Source organism: Pseudonaja textilis, chromosome 1 (genome assembly GCF_049901715.1).
Source record: "Pseudonaja textilis isolate UNSWEBS1 chromosome 1, rPseTex1.2, whole genome shotgun sequence".
NCBI classification, from domain to species: domain Eukaryota; kingdom Metazoa; phylum Chordata; class Lepidosauria; order Squamata; family Elapidae; genus Pseudonaja; species Pseudonaja textilis.
The window spans coordinates 206,817,158-206,836,446 of record NC_141990.1 but is presented as its reverse complement, the minus strand read 5'-3'; the positions used below and the strand labels follow the sequence as shown (position 1 = coordinate 206,836,446).

The 19,289-nt window shown below is 42.7% G+C and overlaps 1 protein-coding gene across 1 annotated transcript; it reads right to left on the bottom strand.

Annotated features, from left to right (window-relative positions):
* Window positions 1-2,181: 2,181 nt before the first annotated feature.
* On the bottom strand, window positions 2,182-8,095 carry CXCR4 (C-X-C motif chemokine receptor 4). Its single transcript, XM_026714639.2, has 2 exons — window positions 7,960-8,095; window positions 2,182-3,897 (listed from the first exon to the last, which is right to left on the bottom strand). The coding sequence occupies exons 1-2, from the start codon at window positions 7,975-7,977 to the stop codon at window positions 2,833-2,835; spliced, it is 1,083 nt and encodes a 360-aa protein (XP_026570424.1). The 5' UTR covers window positions 7,978-8,095; the 3' UTR covers window positions 2,182-2,832.
* Window positions 8,096-19,289: the final 11,194 nt, after the last annotated feature.

The following is a 19,289-nucleotide window of genomic DNA, read 5'->3' as shown; positions in this document are numbered from 1 at the left end:
AAATGAGAGCATTATTCTGAAACAAATTTGCTTTTAAAGATGGTTCATGAATACCCGAAGTCAGTGATTACTTTATTACATTTCTATCCTATTCTTTTTTTCAAGGAAGTTCAGAAAGATATTTGCAGGCTATCACCTGTGAGACAGGTTAGGCTGAAGAAATTAGTCCTATAGTATCACCAGAGTAGAGCCGAGAATCCTATATCCAGTCAGATGAATAGGGTAAGTTTCACTGAATGCAGAATACAGGGAGACTAGAATTTATAGCAGTCCTCTATTAATTTTAGTTTCCGGATAAGCTAGGTGATGACCAGATGTTTAATTACTGCTAGATAATTCGCTAGATTTTTTTTTCTTCCATTTGATTATATTTGTTTCTCAGACTACCTGGAGGAGCCCCTGCAGTTTCTTGGCAAGAATTTTCAGAAGTGGTTTATCACTGCTTCTTTCCTAGGGCTAAAAACAACTGGTCCAAGGGTCACCAGCTGGCTTTGTACCTAAGGTGGGATTAGAACTCAGTCTCCCAGTTTTTAGCCTGATGCCTTAACCCCTACAACAAACTGCAATTATATTTCAGTTCCTTTTGCCATCATTTACTAAGTGTAACTTGACCTAACCCTCACTTACCCTGGGATGTAAAAGTCCTAGCAAAGAGCCAGTTTGGTTTAGTGGTTAAGATATCAGACTACTAAAACCTGTCAGACGGTAAAGCAATTTGGCTGAGTAACCTTGGGCCAGTCATGCTCTCAGCCCGAAGAAGGAAGCAACGCCAAGCCACTTCTGAAAAACTTTGCCAAGAAAACTGCAGAGACTAGTTTAGACAATCCCCAGGAGTCAACCACTAACTTGAAGGCACAAAACAAACCCTGTTGGAATGGATTAAGCATTTCTATTTCAGCATTTTGCTTCATTGTCCAGCAAAAGTTCTTACAATGGTTTCATGGAGCATTGTTGGATACTTTATTTTGGCCATAGCCACTCCTATCACAGAACTACCATCTCTGCAGAGATCTTACCCATCTCAGATTTATTCAAACCTTTATTGTGATAATGAATCCCATAAATATATCCATGAAGCACTTGCTTTTGCCATAGGCTTCATTCAGCTTCCTTGAAGAACACAAGGCACAACACAGCTTATCATTTTTTCTACAACAAAGTGTTATTTTTTTTCCAATGGATCATGCTGTTTTTTTTTTATTCTAGTTGCACTTGATTGTTGAAGACCCTTCTTATAAAAATATTTGCCCAAGGACATTTGAAGTGTCATAACCCCAAGATGATCAGAGAGTAAGCTTAGAGGGCATTCTCCCTTTAAATTAAAGCTTATTACAGATATTCCTTTCTTTCAGAAGTGGAATAAAAGGCAGACTACTATCAAGGGTTCCAGTTGTTAGGTTCAAGATGTTAGGTTCCAGTTCTAATGATGTGCAATGCATTAATTACCTAAGTGATATCCTTCCTGGCTGCAGAAACATTTCAGGCCCTGATGCAGAAGGACTACCTGAATAAATTTAAATTAAGGGGACAAGGTTATGTGCGTTTGTGAGTGGGTGGGTGGGGGGAAACAAAGTACAGCCAAGAATAAGGCAAAGGATGTGATGGTGCTGGTCCTTCCTATTTCAAGTGCGTGCAAGGTTCCCCATCACTCTAGGGAGAACCTACGTAAGACATATATGCATGCATACACGTTTTGTTTGTAACAAAAGCTCTTCCATTGGTCAAGGTGCACATGTAAAAAAAGGTGAACTTCAAAAAGAGCAAGGGTCGTAATCCACTTCAAAGACAGAAACATGTCATTGTACTGAGCCATCTATTTTATCAAAAGGCTTGAAATATATTCTGACAAGGCAAACCACATTGTTTTAGCTCTGCCCTCTTACTCAAGATAAGAGCATGGATGGTTGTTATGTTGGATTCTTTCTAGGGCTGGACATTCATTGGGGAAGTAGTTGTGCAGATAAATCCCATCTATGTGAAGGAAAATACAGCTTTTTGCACAAGGTTTACCAAAATCTTGGTTTGGTATATGGAAACATGGTGTGGACTACAGATCAAAGAATCCTCTATCTGGATTGTATAATAACCTATCCATTCTTCTCTATAAATTTAAAAACAGAGAAAAATAGAATCAAAAGTAGGCAAACGACAAGGGCATAAAACTCACACTGGTAACATTCAGAATTTTCTTCACATTTTTATTGACAATTTTATAATGGCAGCGATCAGCAAAATTACTTTATTACCAAAAGGCACCTGCCTGAAGGTACTTTGGTTGTTAAGTGCCACTGGGATGCAATCCAGCCGCATTCAAATCCATGTATTTTGACATTTCCTCTTGAAAGGTGACGATTACATGATCCACTGCCTACCACTGACGTAGTATAAAACAAAACATTTCCCACAAACTGGGCAAAGAAATCCTAAATATCCATGATGATTATACAGTCAATATCTTGGAAGTATTCTTTTATGTACAAACAGCTTGTGCACATCGACAACGCTATTACCTATAAGTGTTTAAAGTCATTATCTGAACAACTAGGCACACAAGCAATATAACTTTGCCACCAAAGGTTTTAGGCCCTGCCCAGACAGACACTCTCATCAACATGTAAAAGGTTTTAATATTTTTTTTTATAAATAAGTCCATGAATTTCCACAGAAAACTAATAGCAAACAAAATATTCCAATTGGGAATAAACTTGTATATTATCTTGGAGGGTTATTTCCCCCCTCCAAAATCTTGTGACTACACAGTATGTACAAACGAGCCTGTATGTTTGTTAAGTCCCACCTCATTACAGGCATTAAAGAAAACAGGAAATTATGTTAGCTGGAATGGAAGCTGGAAGACTCAGATTCTGTTGAAACAGAAGAATGTCCCGCACGCTTGCCTTTGGACAGGATCTTAAGGCTTGATCCCCTGCTGACGGAGGTCAGTGCATTTTGAGCCGATGTCTTGAATTTGGCACCCAGAAAAGCATATAGGATGGGATTCAGACAACAGTGGAAGAACGCCAGGCTTTCGGTAATGGTGATCCACTTACGCACCAGTAGTTCAAAGCTGCAGCCTCTCTTGATGTACCGGAGGAGGATGAAAGTGTCTACGGTGAGAACAATATAGTATGGCAGCCAGCAAGCAAAGAAGGCCACAATCAAGATGACAGTTGTCTTCAAAGCTTTACGTTTCTGGTGACCCTTTGATTTTGACAGCTTGGAAATTATAATGCAGTAACAAGTCAGTATGATAAGGCCAGGCAAGACGAGGCCTACCAAAATTTGCTGGAATTGGAAAGGGATCTGCCAGCTCAGGTTAGTGTAAAATCGCTGGCACATGTATTTTCCACCAATCTCAGTAACACGAGCAAACATTATGTCGGGTATAGTCAGCACCAAAGCTGGCAGCCAAACACCAAAGTAGACAATCCTTTTAGCCAACAATTTCCGAGCTCTCTGACTGTTGGTAGCATGTACAATCGCCAAGTACCGATCTAAGCTGATGAAGGCCAGGATCAGGACACTGCTGTACAAATTGACAGTGTAAATGATGTGAACAATTTTACACAAGACTTCCCCAAAGTACCAGCTTATCACAGCATCCACAGACCAGAAGGGCAAGCTGATGACAAAGAGGAGATCGGCTACAGAGAGATGGACCCTATACTTGTCAGTTATGCTCTTCAGCTTCTTCTGGAAACCCATGACAACAATCACCAAGCCGTTGCCAACAATTCCTGTCAAAAAAATGATGGAGAAGATGGTGGGTAAGAAGATGCGGTTGAAATCTTCGTTTTCCTCTTCAAAGCATAGCCCCGTGAAGTTATCTTCTTCTCCAGAGCCGAGCTCATCAGTATTATTATCGAACATAAGTGTAATATATCCAGAAGAAAACATCTGTAAATGACAAAAAGGGGGAAAAAAAATTAGGTGCAAAACAAAGGCAGGCAAACCCTAAAAGACCCATTCAGCAGCAAGCAAAAAATCAGCCTGAATCATGCTTCAGTAGTCAACTTTAAAGTATTTGTCTCTGATGCAGGGATTTCCAAACTTGGCAACTTTTAAGACATGTGGGCTTCAGCTCCCAGAATTCCCCAACCAGCATAGCCACACTGGCTGAGGAATTCTGGAAGCTGAGGTCCACAAGTCTTAAATTTGCCAAGTGTGAAGACCCCTTTTCTAATGCAACAATTTAGGCTGCTGTTATAATGGCTGGCAATTACCAGATGCAGAAGCAAAGAGATGAAATGTCACATTTTCAACACATTCATTCCAGCAGGCACATCTCAACTCTCTGAAGGACTTTTCAAACGTAAGAAAACACACACAAACCACGTTCAATGAAAGTGAAAGGCAACAACAGATACATCTATGCACCAGGTCAATCACTGCTTTCCCATGATTGCTTCAAGGAATTATCTGAATGCCTAGCCCTAGATGCACCGCATTTTATTATTCAAACTCGAGGATGAGAAAACGGATCTTCGGAAGAATTTATATATAAAAAAAACCCTATACAATGGATGCTTCTAGATGTGGTTTCAGCTTTGAAAATCATTCTGTAAAACATGCAGGTTGTTGTTGTGGGGAAAATAGGAGGAGGGGATATTAGGTATGTTTGCCACCTTGAGTTATTCATAAAGTAATACAGGTAGTCTTTAACTTACGACCACAACTGAGTCCAAAATTTCTGTTGCTAAAGCGAGACATTTGTTAAGTGAGTTTCCCCCCCATTTTATGACCTTTCTTGCCAGAGTTGTTAAAGTGAATCACTGCAGTTGTTATGTTGGTAACACAATTGTTAAGTGAATCTGGCTTCCCCCACTGACTCTGCTTGTCAGGTTACCAAAAAGGGATGACTTGTCCCCAGAATGACTGCAACAGTCATAAATATGAGTCAGTTGCCAAGTGTCTGAATTTTGATCATGGGGATGCGGCAACAGTTGTGTGTGAAAAATGGTCACTTTTTTCAGTGCCCTTGTAACTTCAAACAGTCACTAAATGAAGTGTTGTAAGTTGAGGACGACCTGTATAGGTGGGATAAAAATCTAATAAAAAATAATAAACAAACAGACAAACGAAATGCTTTGTGCATGGACAATCCTACATAGAGATGAAGTAGTATTGGGTGATTCATGCCCAGACCAAAACATGCTTCAACTAAGAAGAGATGATAGATGGGATATTTATTGTAATCTTCTGAAGAAGAATCAAAATAAACAGTGGAAGATCATGACTACAATGGTTGCAAACTAGTAAGGATTCAGGAGGCAGTTTTGTAAACAGCCAACCTGCAAGCTGCTGTATTACCAGAGAAAAGAATTATCTTCTCATTAGTTCAAAAGAAACCCATTAGAAAGAAATTGAAGTAGTCTCTACCCCAATACAGCTAGTCCTCCTTTAGTGACCTTAATTGAGACCAGCAATTCTGTTAAGCGAAGTAGTTGCTAAGTTAGCTTCCCACTATGCTTATTATGATCTTACTTCAGCTTTCCTTTGCTTTATGGACTTGCAAAGCTCGTAAAATGACAGGATTGATCATAAAGCACTTTTAAAAAATCCCTGTCACATCTGCAAGTGGTCATGAAATGTGGCAGCTGCTAAACAAGGCTACTTGTATCCCGGGGATAAATTGGTACTAAAGTATAAAGCAGATGTTAACATTCTTGTAAATCTAATCCTTTCATTTCAACAATCCTGTTAAAGAAGACCCTGACAAGATCTTATTAGAATTATTTTCAGTTGAATCAGACATCAAGAGCCTGATAGTGAAAATATTTTCTTAGACCTGGGGGCCTGAACAATAACGAATCACTTCTTCCATATTCCCACCCGCTCCTTGGAGGCAAATGTGCCCAGACTTCTTGACTCATAGGCAAGAGGTTGATTCATAATAAATAAATAAATCCAAGTGTGCCAGCATTAAAAAGTGGCGGTGAAGTAAGCAAGGCTTAGAGTTCATTGGAACTCTTTGTCAGCCTGAATGATATGCCCAACCAAAACAACTGTGAGATTTTATTTATTAAATTTATATGCCGCCCATTTTATAGTTCCAGGTGATTCTGAGCAGCTTTTAAGAGTGGTCCATCAGCAGATTCCGTAAATTTAAAAATGACAAACCAACAAAAACAGGGTGTGGCAAAAGTTTTGTAAAAAGCCCAACTTTGCCCATTCAAATTCTCCCGCTCTTTCTCAGATCCCAGATCCTTTTGCAGGGCAAGAACATAAAAGGAGGGAGAAGTTTCAATTTAGCAAGGCAACAGATGGGGGGGAAAAAAAGAGAAGTGCAACCTCAGGAAACCACCAGCCGTTTGAAAGGCAATTAAGGGAGTGGTCACCTGGCCACCACCTCCTTCAGTCCTCTCTCCTCCTCCTCCTCTCTCTTGCCTTTGCAGAGACACTGTCCTTTCTTTGCTGTGAGGCGCTTCTACAAAAGGGCTCGACGACAACACTTTCAAAACAGAGACTGTCTATTCAGGCTGGGAGGCTTTGAAAGGACGCCTTCTGGCTCCATGGAGGATTCTCCCATCCAGGGTACAAAAGCGATACTTTTCTGAGCTTGAAACGGGACCAGCCTCCGCATTCCCACGCATTCAAGGAGAAATTAAAACGGCACGAAAAACCCTCTGCAGCGGTTTCTAAGCGTCCTCAAAAAGTCCCGTCCCCCTTGAACCCAGGGCTTATCTCCACTTTCTGGAAAGAGCCTTGCTGTTTGATTCTCATGCTCCTCTCAAGCTGGTGAAACAATATGCCAATACCCATGCTACTTAAACATTTCGGTGGGTTAGATGTCCTGCATACTTTGCTGCTTATATAGGTTTATACTTTGCTGATAGACCCAAGCTTTTTTGTTTGTTTGTCTGTTTAAACTTTGGGAACAGACCAAACTTTCTTTTTTCTCTTTCACTCTAGACTCTAGGGAGCAAACAAATAATAAAAATAAAAATCCAACCTAGTTTTCCTTGCACATAAAGCCTCTGTTTTTTTTAAACACGTTCTCAGCTCTATTAATGACAAAAGCAAGTCACCGCATGAGTCAAGGACTGCTCAGAAACGTCCACAAACGGCACGACCTAACGTCTTAAAAACTTTTTTCCCCTCACATTCAAGGTTTTCTTTTGATATTAGTCAATCGCGCTTTCTTAAGGCAGCCCAAAAGATTCGGTGCAGTTTCTCTCACGTGTTCCAAACCCGGCGACATTTAAAAAAAAATAAAAATCCCAGGGATGCGGGGGGGGAGAAGAAAATAAATAAATAAACGAAAGCAAAATCCAAGCCTAATACCATTAACGCCAGAACATTGTTCTCCATCTGAAATCCAGAAACCGTCCCTCGCACGTCTCCTCCCGCCCAAACCCCACGCACTTTTACGCAGCCGGGCGCGCTGCTTTTCAAAGGCGCTCTTCTCCGCGACGAGCCTGCAAGCCGCTCTTCTTCCACAAGTTGAGAAAGTGCAACGTTGGGTGGGGGGGTTCGGGGCAAGAAACCACTAACACCCCCCCTCCCCTCCCCGCTGCACTCCAAAGCAAGGGGAGAGGGCGTCCGCTTGCACGACCTCTAAGGAGAGCGCTTACTACAAGGTGCAATTCAGAGATCCACGGCCCGCCCGGTCCGCTTTTTAAAACGGCACCTCTGCGAGTCGGCACAGCTGCAAAGATTCACTCCGCTTGGAGCAAAAGCGGATTATTATTATTATTTTTCCGGGGATCCCTGATTAGATAGATCTACTAAACAGCCAGCCGGGAACTCTCAGCTGATCGGAAACAAGAGAGCCGCTACACAGCTTGTAATCTAAAGATTTTTTTTTAAAAAAGCTCCACGGTTGCGCGTGTCCATGTCCCGCTCTCCCCAAAGAGCTTTGCCAGAGATCGCGTCTCGATCTTTAGGAACCTCTAACCAGGCGCTCGCTCCATCCATCCATCCATCCATCCCCAGGCAAACATCTGGCGCCTCCCTTACATCCGCGTTCGTATCCATTCCTCGAGCGCTCCTCGGCAGCAGGCTCCGCTTTCTGCACCTCGCCAACAACCTCGGCGTCACCCACAGCCAAAAAGTTCTCGTCCCGGAGCTACCCGCGTCCCTTATAAAGCCCCCTTCCCCCGCCTCTCCACCTCTTTAGAGCCGGCCCGCAAAACTGCCGGCGGCTCCGCCCAAGTCTGGGCTTCGCAGGCGGCGGGGGGGAAGGGGGTGTGTGATTGACGGATCAAACCCCACAACCCAGTACCCCGAGCATGCGCCGAGCTACCTGTTTGGTGGCCGGCAGCTGTGCCTTAGATAGGAATCTGCAATTCCCCCCCCCCCCCCGGCTTAGTTTTGCTCTCTTGCGCGGGGACTGGATGGAGGCTGCTCTCTTCTGTCATGCAACTGTGCGTCTTAAGGCATCTCGTGGAGAGTCCCGAGGCCACGTGCTCTACTAGGATAAATAGCTAGTAGCCAAAAAAAAGAAAATTAAAAAAAAGGAAAGGAACAATGCCTGGAAAAAAGTCCCAAAAAACTTTGACTTAAGTGGGGCTCCGTTTTGTAAGAACCCAAATCTTAGCCTGCGGCTCTTAATACGGTACGCAATTCTCCTCGGAGATGCAAACAGGGACCCTAAATCAGACTCTGGAATGAATATTACGCTGCAAGTTCAACTCACGTTTTGAACTCCTTTTGCTCCCCCGGTAACCACCTCGTTGAGTTTACGCCTTACCAGTGGCGGATTAAGGTTCACACTGGTACCCTAAGCATTGACAAATCTTGGTGCCCGCCTCCTTTGGACATACTGTACAAGCCATATTCTCAACTTCGTGCTGCCCCCTTTGGCCCTGATGCCGTACTTAGTCTGCCTTATTCCTTCATACACCGCTGCTCCTTAACTTTCAAAACGGACAGCCCCAAATGCTCCTGTTTCTGAGGACAATGACTGCCTGCTCTGTTTTTGTTTTTTTTCCCCCCTTCACCCTTGCTATCAAATTGCATTGTCTGCTTCTGCATACTGTATGCAGATTTGTGTTTCTACTTGCCCTGGCAGATGGTTGCAAACCTCCCCCCCGCCCTCACTGGGACAGCTTTAGTTTGTGTTGCAGCAAATCCTGTTCTTGAACCTTTCTGTCGCAAGAACTCTTTTGCAGTTTTTTTTAATCTGGATCAGGGGTGGGCAATTCTGACCCCTTTATGATATGTGGACTTCAACTCCCAGAATTCCTCAGCCAATTGTCCGCAGCCATAGTCGGTAGAAAGGCCATAGTTTTACCCGTCCCTAATCTAGACCCTAGGCCTCCAGTCCAGTATACTATTACCCTTCCTGTTAACCGGCTGGATTTCTCTAATGGACAATCCCTTGATTTCCAGCCAACGTTATTGGGGCAGATCCTGGAAAAGTATTGATTGCTATATACACTGATTTCATATTGGCGAGATCATAAACAGTGAGACTTCTGCATAATAAGCATGTGTGTAATTGCTCTGTAATTGGAACAACAAAAACTGCAATTCCAAACTGAGGAATACTACAGAAGAAACTTACTAACTTCAGATCTCAACCATGGTAAGAAAGTCCCCAATCGTTCTCTATTTTTATGGGAAAATATTCTGTATTGTGGTCTAGTGGGCCATTTCTGCCTTTGGGCCCAACCAATATAGAATACTTCGTATTATTTTTAATGTAGCACTCCCTGTATTCGTCCTGTAAAGGAGTGCAGGCTAGGCACCACCACTTGCCTAAGCTAATTGTGTTGCTTAAAGCTGCAAAGTCATGCAGAATGGGAATCTTCTGTGTTTGTTTGCTGCACGTTTTCCATATACTGTGTATTGCATAAGTTTCTGATTGCCTCCATACTTTTTTTTTTTTTGCAATTTCTGATGTTTTCTTCCGGCTGTGGTGGTTGCTATATACAGTGCTGTGCTTTCAAGCCTGTGAATTTCAGTGGGAAAGAAATCATTTGCAGAATTCTAGAGGTTTGGCAGGATGGAAAGCAATTCTGTTTAAAATTGATTAGATGAATTAGATGAAATACCTGAATTTGAAATCAGCTATTCTAAAGCAACCATGTGTTTGTGTGTGCGTGTATCAGAGGTGGTATTCAGCAGGTTCGGACCAGTTCTGAGAACCGGTAGTGGAAATTTTGAGTAGTTCGGAGTACCGGCAAATACCACCTCCTGGAGATTTTACAGTATCTTGTCCCCTGCCACGCCCACCAAGCCACACCCACAGAACCGGTAGTAAAAAAAATTGAATCCTACCACTGGCGTTTATGTATGTGCCTAGCTTTGAGATGGTTTATTTTTACTTATGCAATGGCCTAGGCAAGCTGCTTCAGCTTCCTTGGAAAGATTTCAGAAATAATTTTCCCTTTCCTCCTTTCTAGTAGCTGAGAGGGTGAGTGGCTCAAGGTCACTGAACTGGCTTTGTGCCTAAGTCTGGACTAGAACTCAGGGCCTCCCAATTTCTAGCCTAAGGTCTCAACCAGCACACCAGGGGCCCTCCAATCCCTGAGCTATGGACCAGTACCAGTCAGTGGCCTGTTAGGAATCAGGTTGCATAGCTGGAGGTGAATGGCGGCTAGTGACCGAAACCATCCTCCCCTCTGCCTCCCCCGAATCCATGGAAAAATTGTCCTCCACAAAATGGATCCCTGGTGCCAAAAAGATTGAGGACTGCTGCATTACACCAAACTGGCTCTCTTAAAAATGGTACTTCCCAGTTTATTATCTTCCAAACCCTGGCCCTTGAACCCCACATAATTGGGAACTCTGGGAGTTGCCATCAAATGCTTGTGGAGGAACTTAGTTTGGGACAAGTTAAACCAAACCTTATTTATCATTGGTAATAAAAACTGAAAATTGGTTACCAAGCAATGGAACACATTGAGACTTCTTGCCCTTTCCATTTGCCCTCTGGCCGCAGGACCACAAGCAATTCCTTATCTCCTTATTTGTTCAGGTTTTTTCCTTGCAGGGCGGGCGTAAAGTCAAGGTGGTATCCCCCTTTTAATCCATTTATTTTCTGGTTCATTGAGCAGCTGGGATTCAACAGTAAATGCTCAGCCAGCTATTAGATAAGGTCAGAGGGGCTTCAGTTCCTGAAATGAAAAAAACCCTGCAGGCGGAAATCTTTGTGAAAAAAGTCTTCAGATAGAAGCCAAGACTTTGTAAGTTCAGGACTGAAATCAGTTTTCTTAGAGCCATAGCCCAGTGCTTTTGATGAAACTCTATGCATTTCTTTTTATGAGGAAAAAAAAAAGCTTTTCACCCAAAGCACACATGCTCCCATCCCTGTGATAATCTGAGGAACTGTGCTTGGAGACTGGAGCAGGTGCTCCATGCGTGGTTTGGGTACTGTTGCCGTGATTTCTAAGTATTGATTGTCAGTTAGATTAATGCAGCGCTCTTGGCCTGGTGTCTTCCATTTTCTAAGCACAGCCTTGCCTTGAGTTTCCTAGGAGTTTGTGGATTATGGCCTTTGGAGTGCCAGACTCTCTGAAAGTCAGTAAGCCATTAATGAGATTTGTATATTGAGATATTGATTGTGCTGACTCTTTGGGTGTTTATTCTTTTTTAAGCTCCGTGGTGTCTTTTGTTATCCTGATTGTATGGAAATAATGTGAAAGGCTCCTTTTGAGAAGGAGCAGAATAATATCTGGTTAATGATTTCCAAAGTAGTAAAATAAGTGGCCATTCCGGCAAAAGCTCCTTCTTAAAGAAGGGGAAGGGGAAATGTATGTTAGCAGAGAAAGCAGTTATTTTCAGTTTTAGCTTTTACATTAAATGCCTTATTACTGTATTGTAGAAATGTGAAGTGTCTATTTGCAATATATTTCAGCAAAGCTATGTGTGCAACTTTTTTAGTATTTCTAGTGTGAAATTTTAAGTGCCTTTCCAATAATATTGCTTCATTTATCTGGTGAGTTATTAATGCATACTTGTTGAATAATTTACCTGATGGCCCTCACTGACAAACAAAATGACACTTTAATGGCATTGCTCACACAGGTAACTGGCTGTTGAACTTAAGAAAGACAAACACGCCTTTAGTTATGTGATGCTAGGCTTTTACGAGGAACTTTCAAAGCAGAGGAATTCATTTACACTCTTATCATTTTATTCGTTTTATGGAGTATAAAACGCTACAGGTACACTAATGCTGGCAACAGAATTGACTGTCAATATCTATAAAGAGAAAATCCTATCAAAGGGATAGTTATCCATACTCCTGTAGGCTGTGAATGAAGAAAGGGAGGTTAAAAATACAGTACAGGTAATCCTTGATTTACCAACACAATTGAGCCCCCAACATTTATGTTGGTAAGTGAGGCATTTGTTAACTTAGTTTTGCCCCCATTTTATGACTTTCCTTGCCACAGTTGTGAAGTGAATCATTGCAATTGTTAAGTCAGTAGCCTGGTTTTTAGATGAATCTGGCTTCCCCATTGACTATGATTGTCAGAAGGTCTCAAAACTTGATCACATCACCTTGGGACTCCACAACTGTCATAAATGTGAACCAGTTGCCAAGCATTTGAATTTTGATCATATGATCATAGGGTTGCCGTAACGGTCGTAAGTGTGAAAAACGGTCATAAGTCACTATTTCAGTGCCATTGTAACTTTGAACGGTCACTGAATGAACTTGTAATTCGAGGACGACCTGTATTGAAATAAACTGTCATCATTACGGTTTTTAGCCTCACATATGGGCATCATTGTGGGAAGGAAAGAGTCCACATTGGTGGTCCCAACCTTAGCCATTTTAAGATGTGTGGACTTCAATTCCCAGCAATGCTGCCTGGGTACTCTGGGAATAGAAGTCCAAAATCTTAAAATGGCTAAGGTTGGGAAACATTGATCTAGATCAGGGGTCCCTAAGCCCTGATCCTTGGACCAGCACCAATCCGCAGCATGCCAGAAACCAGGCTGTGCAAACAAGCGAAATGTCAGCGTTCCAGCAACCCTCTATTCCAACCAATAATTCTGAGACAGACACCTCTCAAAGGTTCCTTTATTTGGATAGTAACTGGCACATCTGTGGAATCCTGAATTTGAAAGTTTCGGGCTTCCTTGCAAAAGTCAAAACTACAAATCCATCCCCCCTTAGCCATCATCACATCACATGGTCCAATCACCATCCGTCCTAAAGTAAGATTCCCATTTCATTATGCGCCACACTCAGTGACCTTGAACCAGCAAAATAATTTTATTTTGTCTAACTTGATATACTCAAATGAATTCCTCCCTCCCACTTTCTCAGGCTCAATTGTAGCAGCGTGGGAGCCTCGAATCTCAATATGGCTTCCAAAGCTGACACGAAGCCCCATCCGTGGGGTGCAGAAAGCACATGAAACCACACCCTTTCTGGCCCGCAGAAAAACCTCTCCCCACAGAACTGGTCCCTGGTGCCCAAAAGGTTGGGGCCAGCTGATGTAGATGGTCATGATTGGGCCAGCTGATGTAGATGGTCATGATGTTCCAGAGAGACTGATCTATATCTTTTTAATTTGCACTGGGATGCATGTGAAAAAGGCGCAGGGCCTCGATCCGTTGTTTTGGCGACCATCTTGATCGGCAAAACCCACTCTACCCCCGTCTCACCCTTAGTAACTCTCTTGCCCTCATGATAATTGTTCATTGGACTGCACCAAGGAGACCCAGGTTTAACTCTACCTTTTATGGCAGCTTATTGGATATTTTGGGCCAGTCATTCTCTCAGTAATTATTGAGCAAAAAGTAGGAAGGCTATGATTACTGCCTTCAGCTCCTTTATAAAATCTAGGTAGTTCTCGATTTATGAGTGTAACTGAGCCCGAAATGATGATTGTAAATGGTTGTGGTTATTAATTGGGTCACCCTGTGACTAGACCTGATTTTATGACATTTTTAGTCATGGTTGTTAAGCGAATGCATTTTACATTTTAAACGCTGGAAACTGATTTTTAAAAAGTCAAAAAAATGTGGTCACATGACTGTGAGATGCTACAAAGGGCTGTAATGGCGAACCAGTTGCCATGATGTGAGTGATGCCTCCTTTCCTCCATAAAATACTGATTCCTGCAGGGTGATTGTCTGCAGGAAAAAGCATTTTTGTGTGAGGATTCTTGTTTAAATCAAAGCTGATCCTTTTATGTGAATATTAATGCATAACTGCTTACAAAGGTAATAATCTTTACGGGCTATGATCTTTGTGCCCATGATTTTCTGCCTGGCTGGCTGGCACCTAAGTCAGGGGTCTGCAACCTTAAACACAGACCCAGGAAACTATAGACCAATCAGCCTAACATCAATACCCGGGAAGATACTGGAAAAGATAATAAAAAAATGGATCTGCCAACATCTAGAAACAAGTAAAATAATAACTAGCAGTCAGCACGGGTTTGTTAAAAACAGATCATGCCAAACCAATCTTTTCATTCTTCAACACAGTGACTAAATTAGTAGACCAGCAAAATACTATGGACATAATATATTTAGATTTCAGCAAGGCATTCGACAAAGTAGACCACAACCTACTTCTTAGTAAGCTAGATAAAAGTGGAATAGATAGCACCACCACTAGATGGACTTGCAACTGCCTGGCAAACTGTACTCAACGAGTAGTCTTTAATGGGTCTAAATCTACACGGAGGGAAGTAAGCAGTGGGGTGCCACAAGGTTCCTTCTTAGGCCCAGTACTCTTCAATATCTTCATTAACGACATAGATGAGGGAATAGAAGGGGAACTTACTAAATTTGCAGATGATACTAAGCTGGAAGGAATAGCTAACACCCAAGAAGATAGGCTCAAGATCCAGATGGATCTTGACAGACTAGAACACTGGGCCATATCTAATAAAATGAAATTCAATATAGAGAAAAGTAAAGTCCTACACTTAGGCAAGAAAAACCAAAAGTACACATATAGACTGGGTGAAACCAGGCTCAATAGCAGTAACTGTGAGAGGGATCTTGGAGTCTTAGTGGACAACCAGCTAAATATGAGCCAACAGTGTGCAGCCGCCGCCAAAAAAGCTAATGCAATTCTAAGTTGTATTAATGGAGGGATACAGTCAAGATCAAGGGAAGTACTAATACCACTCTATAAAGCCTTAGTAAAACCACACCTAGAATACTGCATCCAGTTTTGGTCACCACATTATAAAAAAGATGTTGAGACTCTAGAAAAAGTGCAGAGAAGAGCAACCAGTATGATTAGGGGACTGGAGGCTAAAACATACAATGAACAGTTGCAGGAACTGGGCTTGGCTAGTCTAGTGAAGAGAAGGACCAGGGGAGACATGATAGCAGTCTTCCAATATTTGAGGAGCTATCACAGAGAGAAGAGGGTCAAGCTATTTTCTAAAGCTCCTGTAGGCCAGACAAGGAATAATGGATGGAAACTGAACAAGGAGAGATTTAACCTGGAAATAAGGAGAAACTTTCTGACAGTGAGAATAATCAACCAATGGAACAGCTTGCCCTTGGAACGCCATCACTTGAGACTTTCAAGAAGAGATTGGACTGCCATTTGTCAGAAATGGTGTAGGGTCTCCTGCTTGGGTGGGTGGGGGTTGGACTAGATGACCTACAAGGTTCCTCCCAACTCTGATTAGCTGTATCTGTACTCAAAGAGTCATTTAGACCCGTTTCCCACAGAAAAGAAAACACCAGGAGCCTCAAAACCTAGGTGGGTGTGGCCAACTCAATGTCACTCCCACCTGGTCACATGACAACTCCCGCCATGCCTACCCAGGTTTTGTTGCTCCTGGTGTTTTCTGTGGGGAATGGATCTCTCTCCCTCTCTCCCTCCCTCCTTCCCATTTCTATTTTTTGTGTTTTACCTTCTCAGGCCAAGTGAGGAGTCACTGGGAGGGGAAGGTGAGGGGTGTGGCCAGCCAGTGGTGGGATCACTTAACAGAGAGCCAAAGCAGAGGCCCATAGAGCTGCATGTGGCTCCAGAGCCATGGATTGCTGACATCTGACTTAGGTGAAGCACTGAATTAAAGTCCTTTCCCAGTAAGAATATCACCATAAAAGGCAGCTGCACAATTTATACATGAACTTGAAAAGAGGGACATGCATACTACTGAGAGAGAAGCAGATTGCCTAACCAAACCACTGCATTTTTTTAAAAAAAGAATGTAGCAATAGCAACATGTTTTATATCAGGGAGCCTGGAAGAATATTTTGGACACTTGAACATGGTTGAGGATGTGTTACAAAGATACGTCAAGGTGACTTAGATCCCCGTGGTATGCAATAGGTAAAGCATATTTGGTGACTGGGAAATTACTATAGAGCAGGAGTAGGAATTGACAACTGTAATGTCAACACTGTAAAGCCTTTTTTATTAGCATGTCACCCTGTGAATATATTCCCTTAGTAATTTTCAGTGAACAGACACTTTTATTAAATATAAGCAATATAGCCACCATAATAAGAGTTCTAAGTAATTTGGCAAGGGGTTTAATTCTCTCTTTCTCTCTCTCTCTCTCCCTCTCTCCCTCTTCCTCCCCCGTCTCCTCTCTCTGTGTATTGTATGTCCTGTATCATCCTTGGCCTCTTAAGATGGCATTCAGCTTTAAGAATCTGTATTTCAAAGGGAAGAGACAACAAACTGTATAAAAGAAATACAGGTAGTCTTCATTTAATGACCTTAATGAATCCTCCCCATCATGGTTGTAAGTTGTGATGGTCATATATCAGGTCACCCACATGATTAACCAGATTTTATACCTTTGTTGGGCAATCATTAAGCAGACGCTACAATCATAAGGTAACCACTGAAATTGTTAAGTTAATGCCGCAGTCATTAAGTGAACCAATGGTTCATTATGGGCTGGTGTTGCCAAAAAGCAGACGTAAATGTCTGCTTTCAGGAATGCCATCATGAAAGGCAGTCGTGTGACTGTGGGATGCTACAAACGTGCTGCCTAAATGTGGGCTGGTTGCTGAGCGCCCAACGTGTGGTTGTTGAGCTCTGGGCCCAGAGAGATGAACTGCCAGCTGCCTTCCTACCCTTTGCGTCCGTGGCGTCCTGGGAGCGGTAGAGACGGTGCAGCCGGATCGCGACAGCACGGGGAAGGTGGCCGTCGTGATGGCATAGGGGTGTGTGTGTGTCCAGAGACGTGGGACATACATGTTGGCTCCGGTTGGCTGGGCCGGTTCTAATTCCCAGCTGACGGGCGCTGCAGACACTTAGGCGTGCAGCACAGATTTCTGGAGCGGGTTTTAACTACCAGATGGTAGTTATTGGGGCGGCAAGGGAAAGGGAAATTGAAGGGGTGGGGTTAAGGTATATAGGAACGCCAGGGAAACAGATGCCTTAGCGCTGACTTTGAATGGATCATTGTTTCTTGGGCTTGCTGGATTTGTAGCACGGAGTAAAGATACTACCAGAGGGTCTGTTTGGTCTGCATTTATTTCATCCATTCTATTGCCTACCAGACTTGCTAAGAATAGCTGAGAGCAGAAGTAAATATCTGTTTTCAGGAAAGCCATCACGAAAGGCAGTCATGTGACTGTGGGATGCTGCACACGCGCTGCATAAATGTGGGCTGGTTGCTTGAGCGCCCAACGTGTGGTCATGTGATCATAAAGGGCTGGGTCATCGGAACTTTGGAACAGGTCATAAGTACTGCCAAAGCAGTCTGTCATAACTTTGAATGGTCACTAAGTGACTGGTCATAAGTCAAAGACTACCTGCACTTACTAATACTAGTAGGAACAATAAGAACAATAAGAAGAAACCAAGGCCAGTAACAGGATAATAAGGGAGTTGAGGGCCAAGTATTATTATTTACTTATGTGCAATCCCTAAAATGAATCCAGAGGGAAGGGGAAGCCATTTCCCTATTTCTTCCAAGAAAATTATGTGTAGATATCTATGAAATCAGCAGGACTTAGGCTAGTTAGTTAACTGACTACTTAGGAGTTAGGACAAAGGAGAAATGTTTTGACAGGGAGAACAGTTAACCAGTGTATCAGCTTGCCTCTAAAAATTGTGGTTGTTCCATCACTGGAGGTTTTTAAAAAGCTATGGACAGCCATTCGTCTGAAATGATATAAAGTCTCTTGCTTAAGTAGGGGGTTGGACTAGAAGACCTCCAAGGTCCCTTCCAAATCTGTTATACTATTACTGTTCCTGAAAGAAGTTTATCTTTAAAATGAATATTAAACACAGGGGATCTTCAGCCTGTAGGCTCGTAATTTGAAGGACACAGGCAAAAAAAAGAAAAGGATGAATGGACAGAATAGACATATTCAGGGGCTCCATCTCATAACAGCATCTTGAAGGGAAACCATGAAAGGAGAGGAGGAATTCAAAGGAAGCTGGGGCCTCGGGCAGCTTATACAGTACAATGCCAGGGCTGCAGTGATAAGTTGGCTATTCTTGTATCACACCAAAAGGACACAAAAGGGCCAAAGGCAACTGGTGTCGAAAGTGAATCGGTGGAGGGACTTTGCTCCTTCCAGTGTTGCTCTCCTCCAACTAGAGAAGATGCTTGCTGAGAGATGGAAGTGGGAGAAGATAGCTGATTTCTTTGCCAAGACCAGAGTTTCTCAACTTTGACAACATTGAGATGTGTGGACTTCAACTTTCATGCTGGCTGGGGATTTCTGGGAGTTGAAGTCCACACATCTTAAAGTTGTCAAGGTTAAGAAACAATGGTCTAGACCATTCTTCTTCTTCTTCTTCTTCTTCTTCTTCTTCTTCTTCTTCTTCTTCTTCTTCTTCTTCTTCTTCTTCTTCTTCTTCTTCTTCTTCTTCTTCTTCGTCTTCGTCTTCGTCTTCGTCTTCGTCTTCGTCTTCGTCTTCGTCTTCGTCTTCTTCAGCAGCCTGGTGGAGTAATTAACCCTGCCTCCCCTCTTTCCATCCTGACTAAGTTGCGGGAAGAATTTCCTCTACTTCCCTGCTGTCTCCATGTGGTCTGATTTTGCTTGTCCAGGTAAACTCAGCCCAAAGCACTGCTGTTAAATAACCTGTGTTAAAAAAAGGCACGCCATTGTGTTGTACGGTCTAGCAGCAAAAACACTCATTCCTTTTTTGCTTCTTTCTCCTTGTCATCTCTAGCAGAGCAATAACCTCCCTGTCTGTTCCTCCATCTGTAAGATGGGGTGATCCTGTTTTAAGTGCCCTAAATGGTAAGCTAATTGGTGACATGGACTGGTTGAAAACGGACATGTCTATGTTTCAAAGTCCCCTGCAGCTATGGCTTGTTTACTCCCTTTGGGCGGGTGTTTACATTTGGGGAGGGGGAAACTGCTTACCTCTAGCAGAATTTACTGTTTGTTTAGATTGAACTGACGTTGACAAGATACTTTAGACTGAACTGACT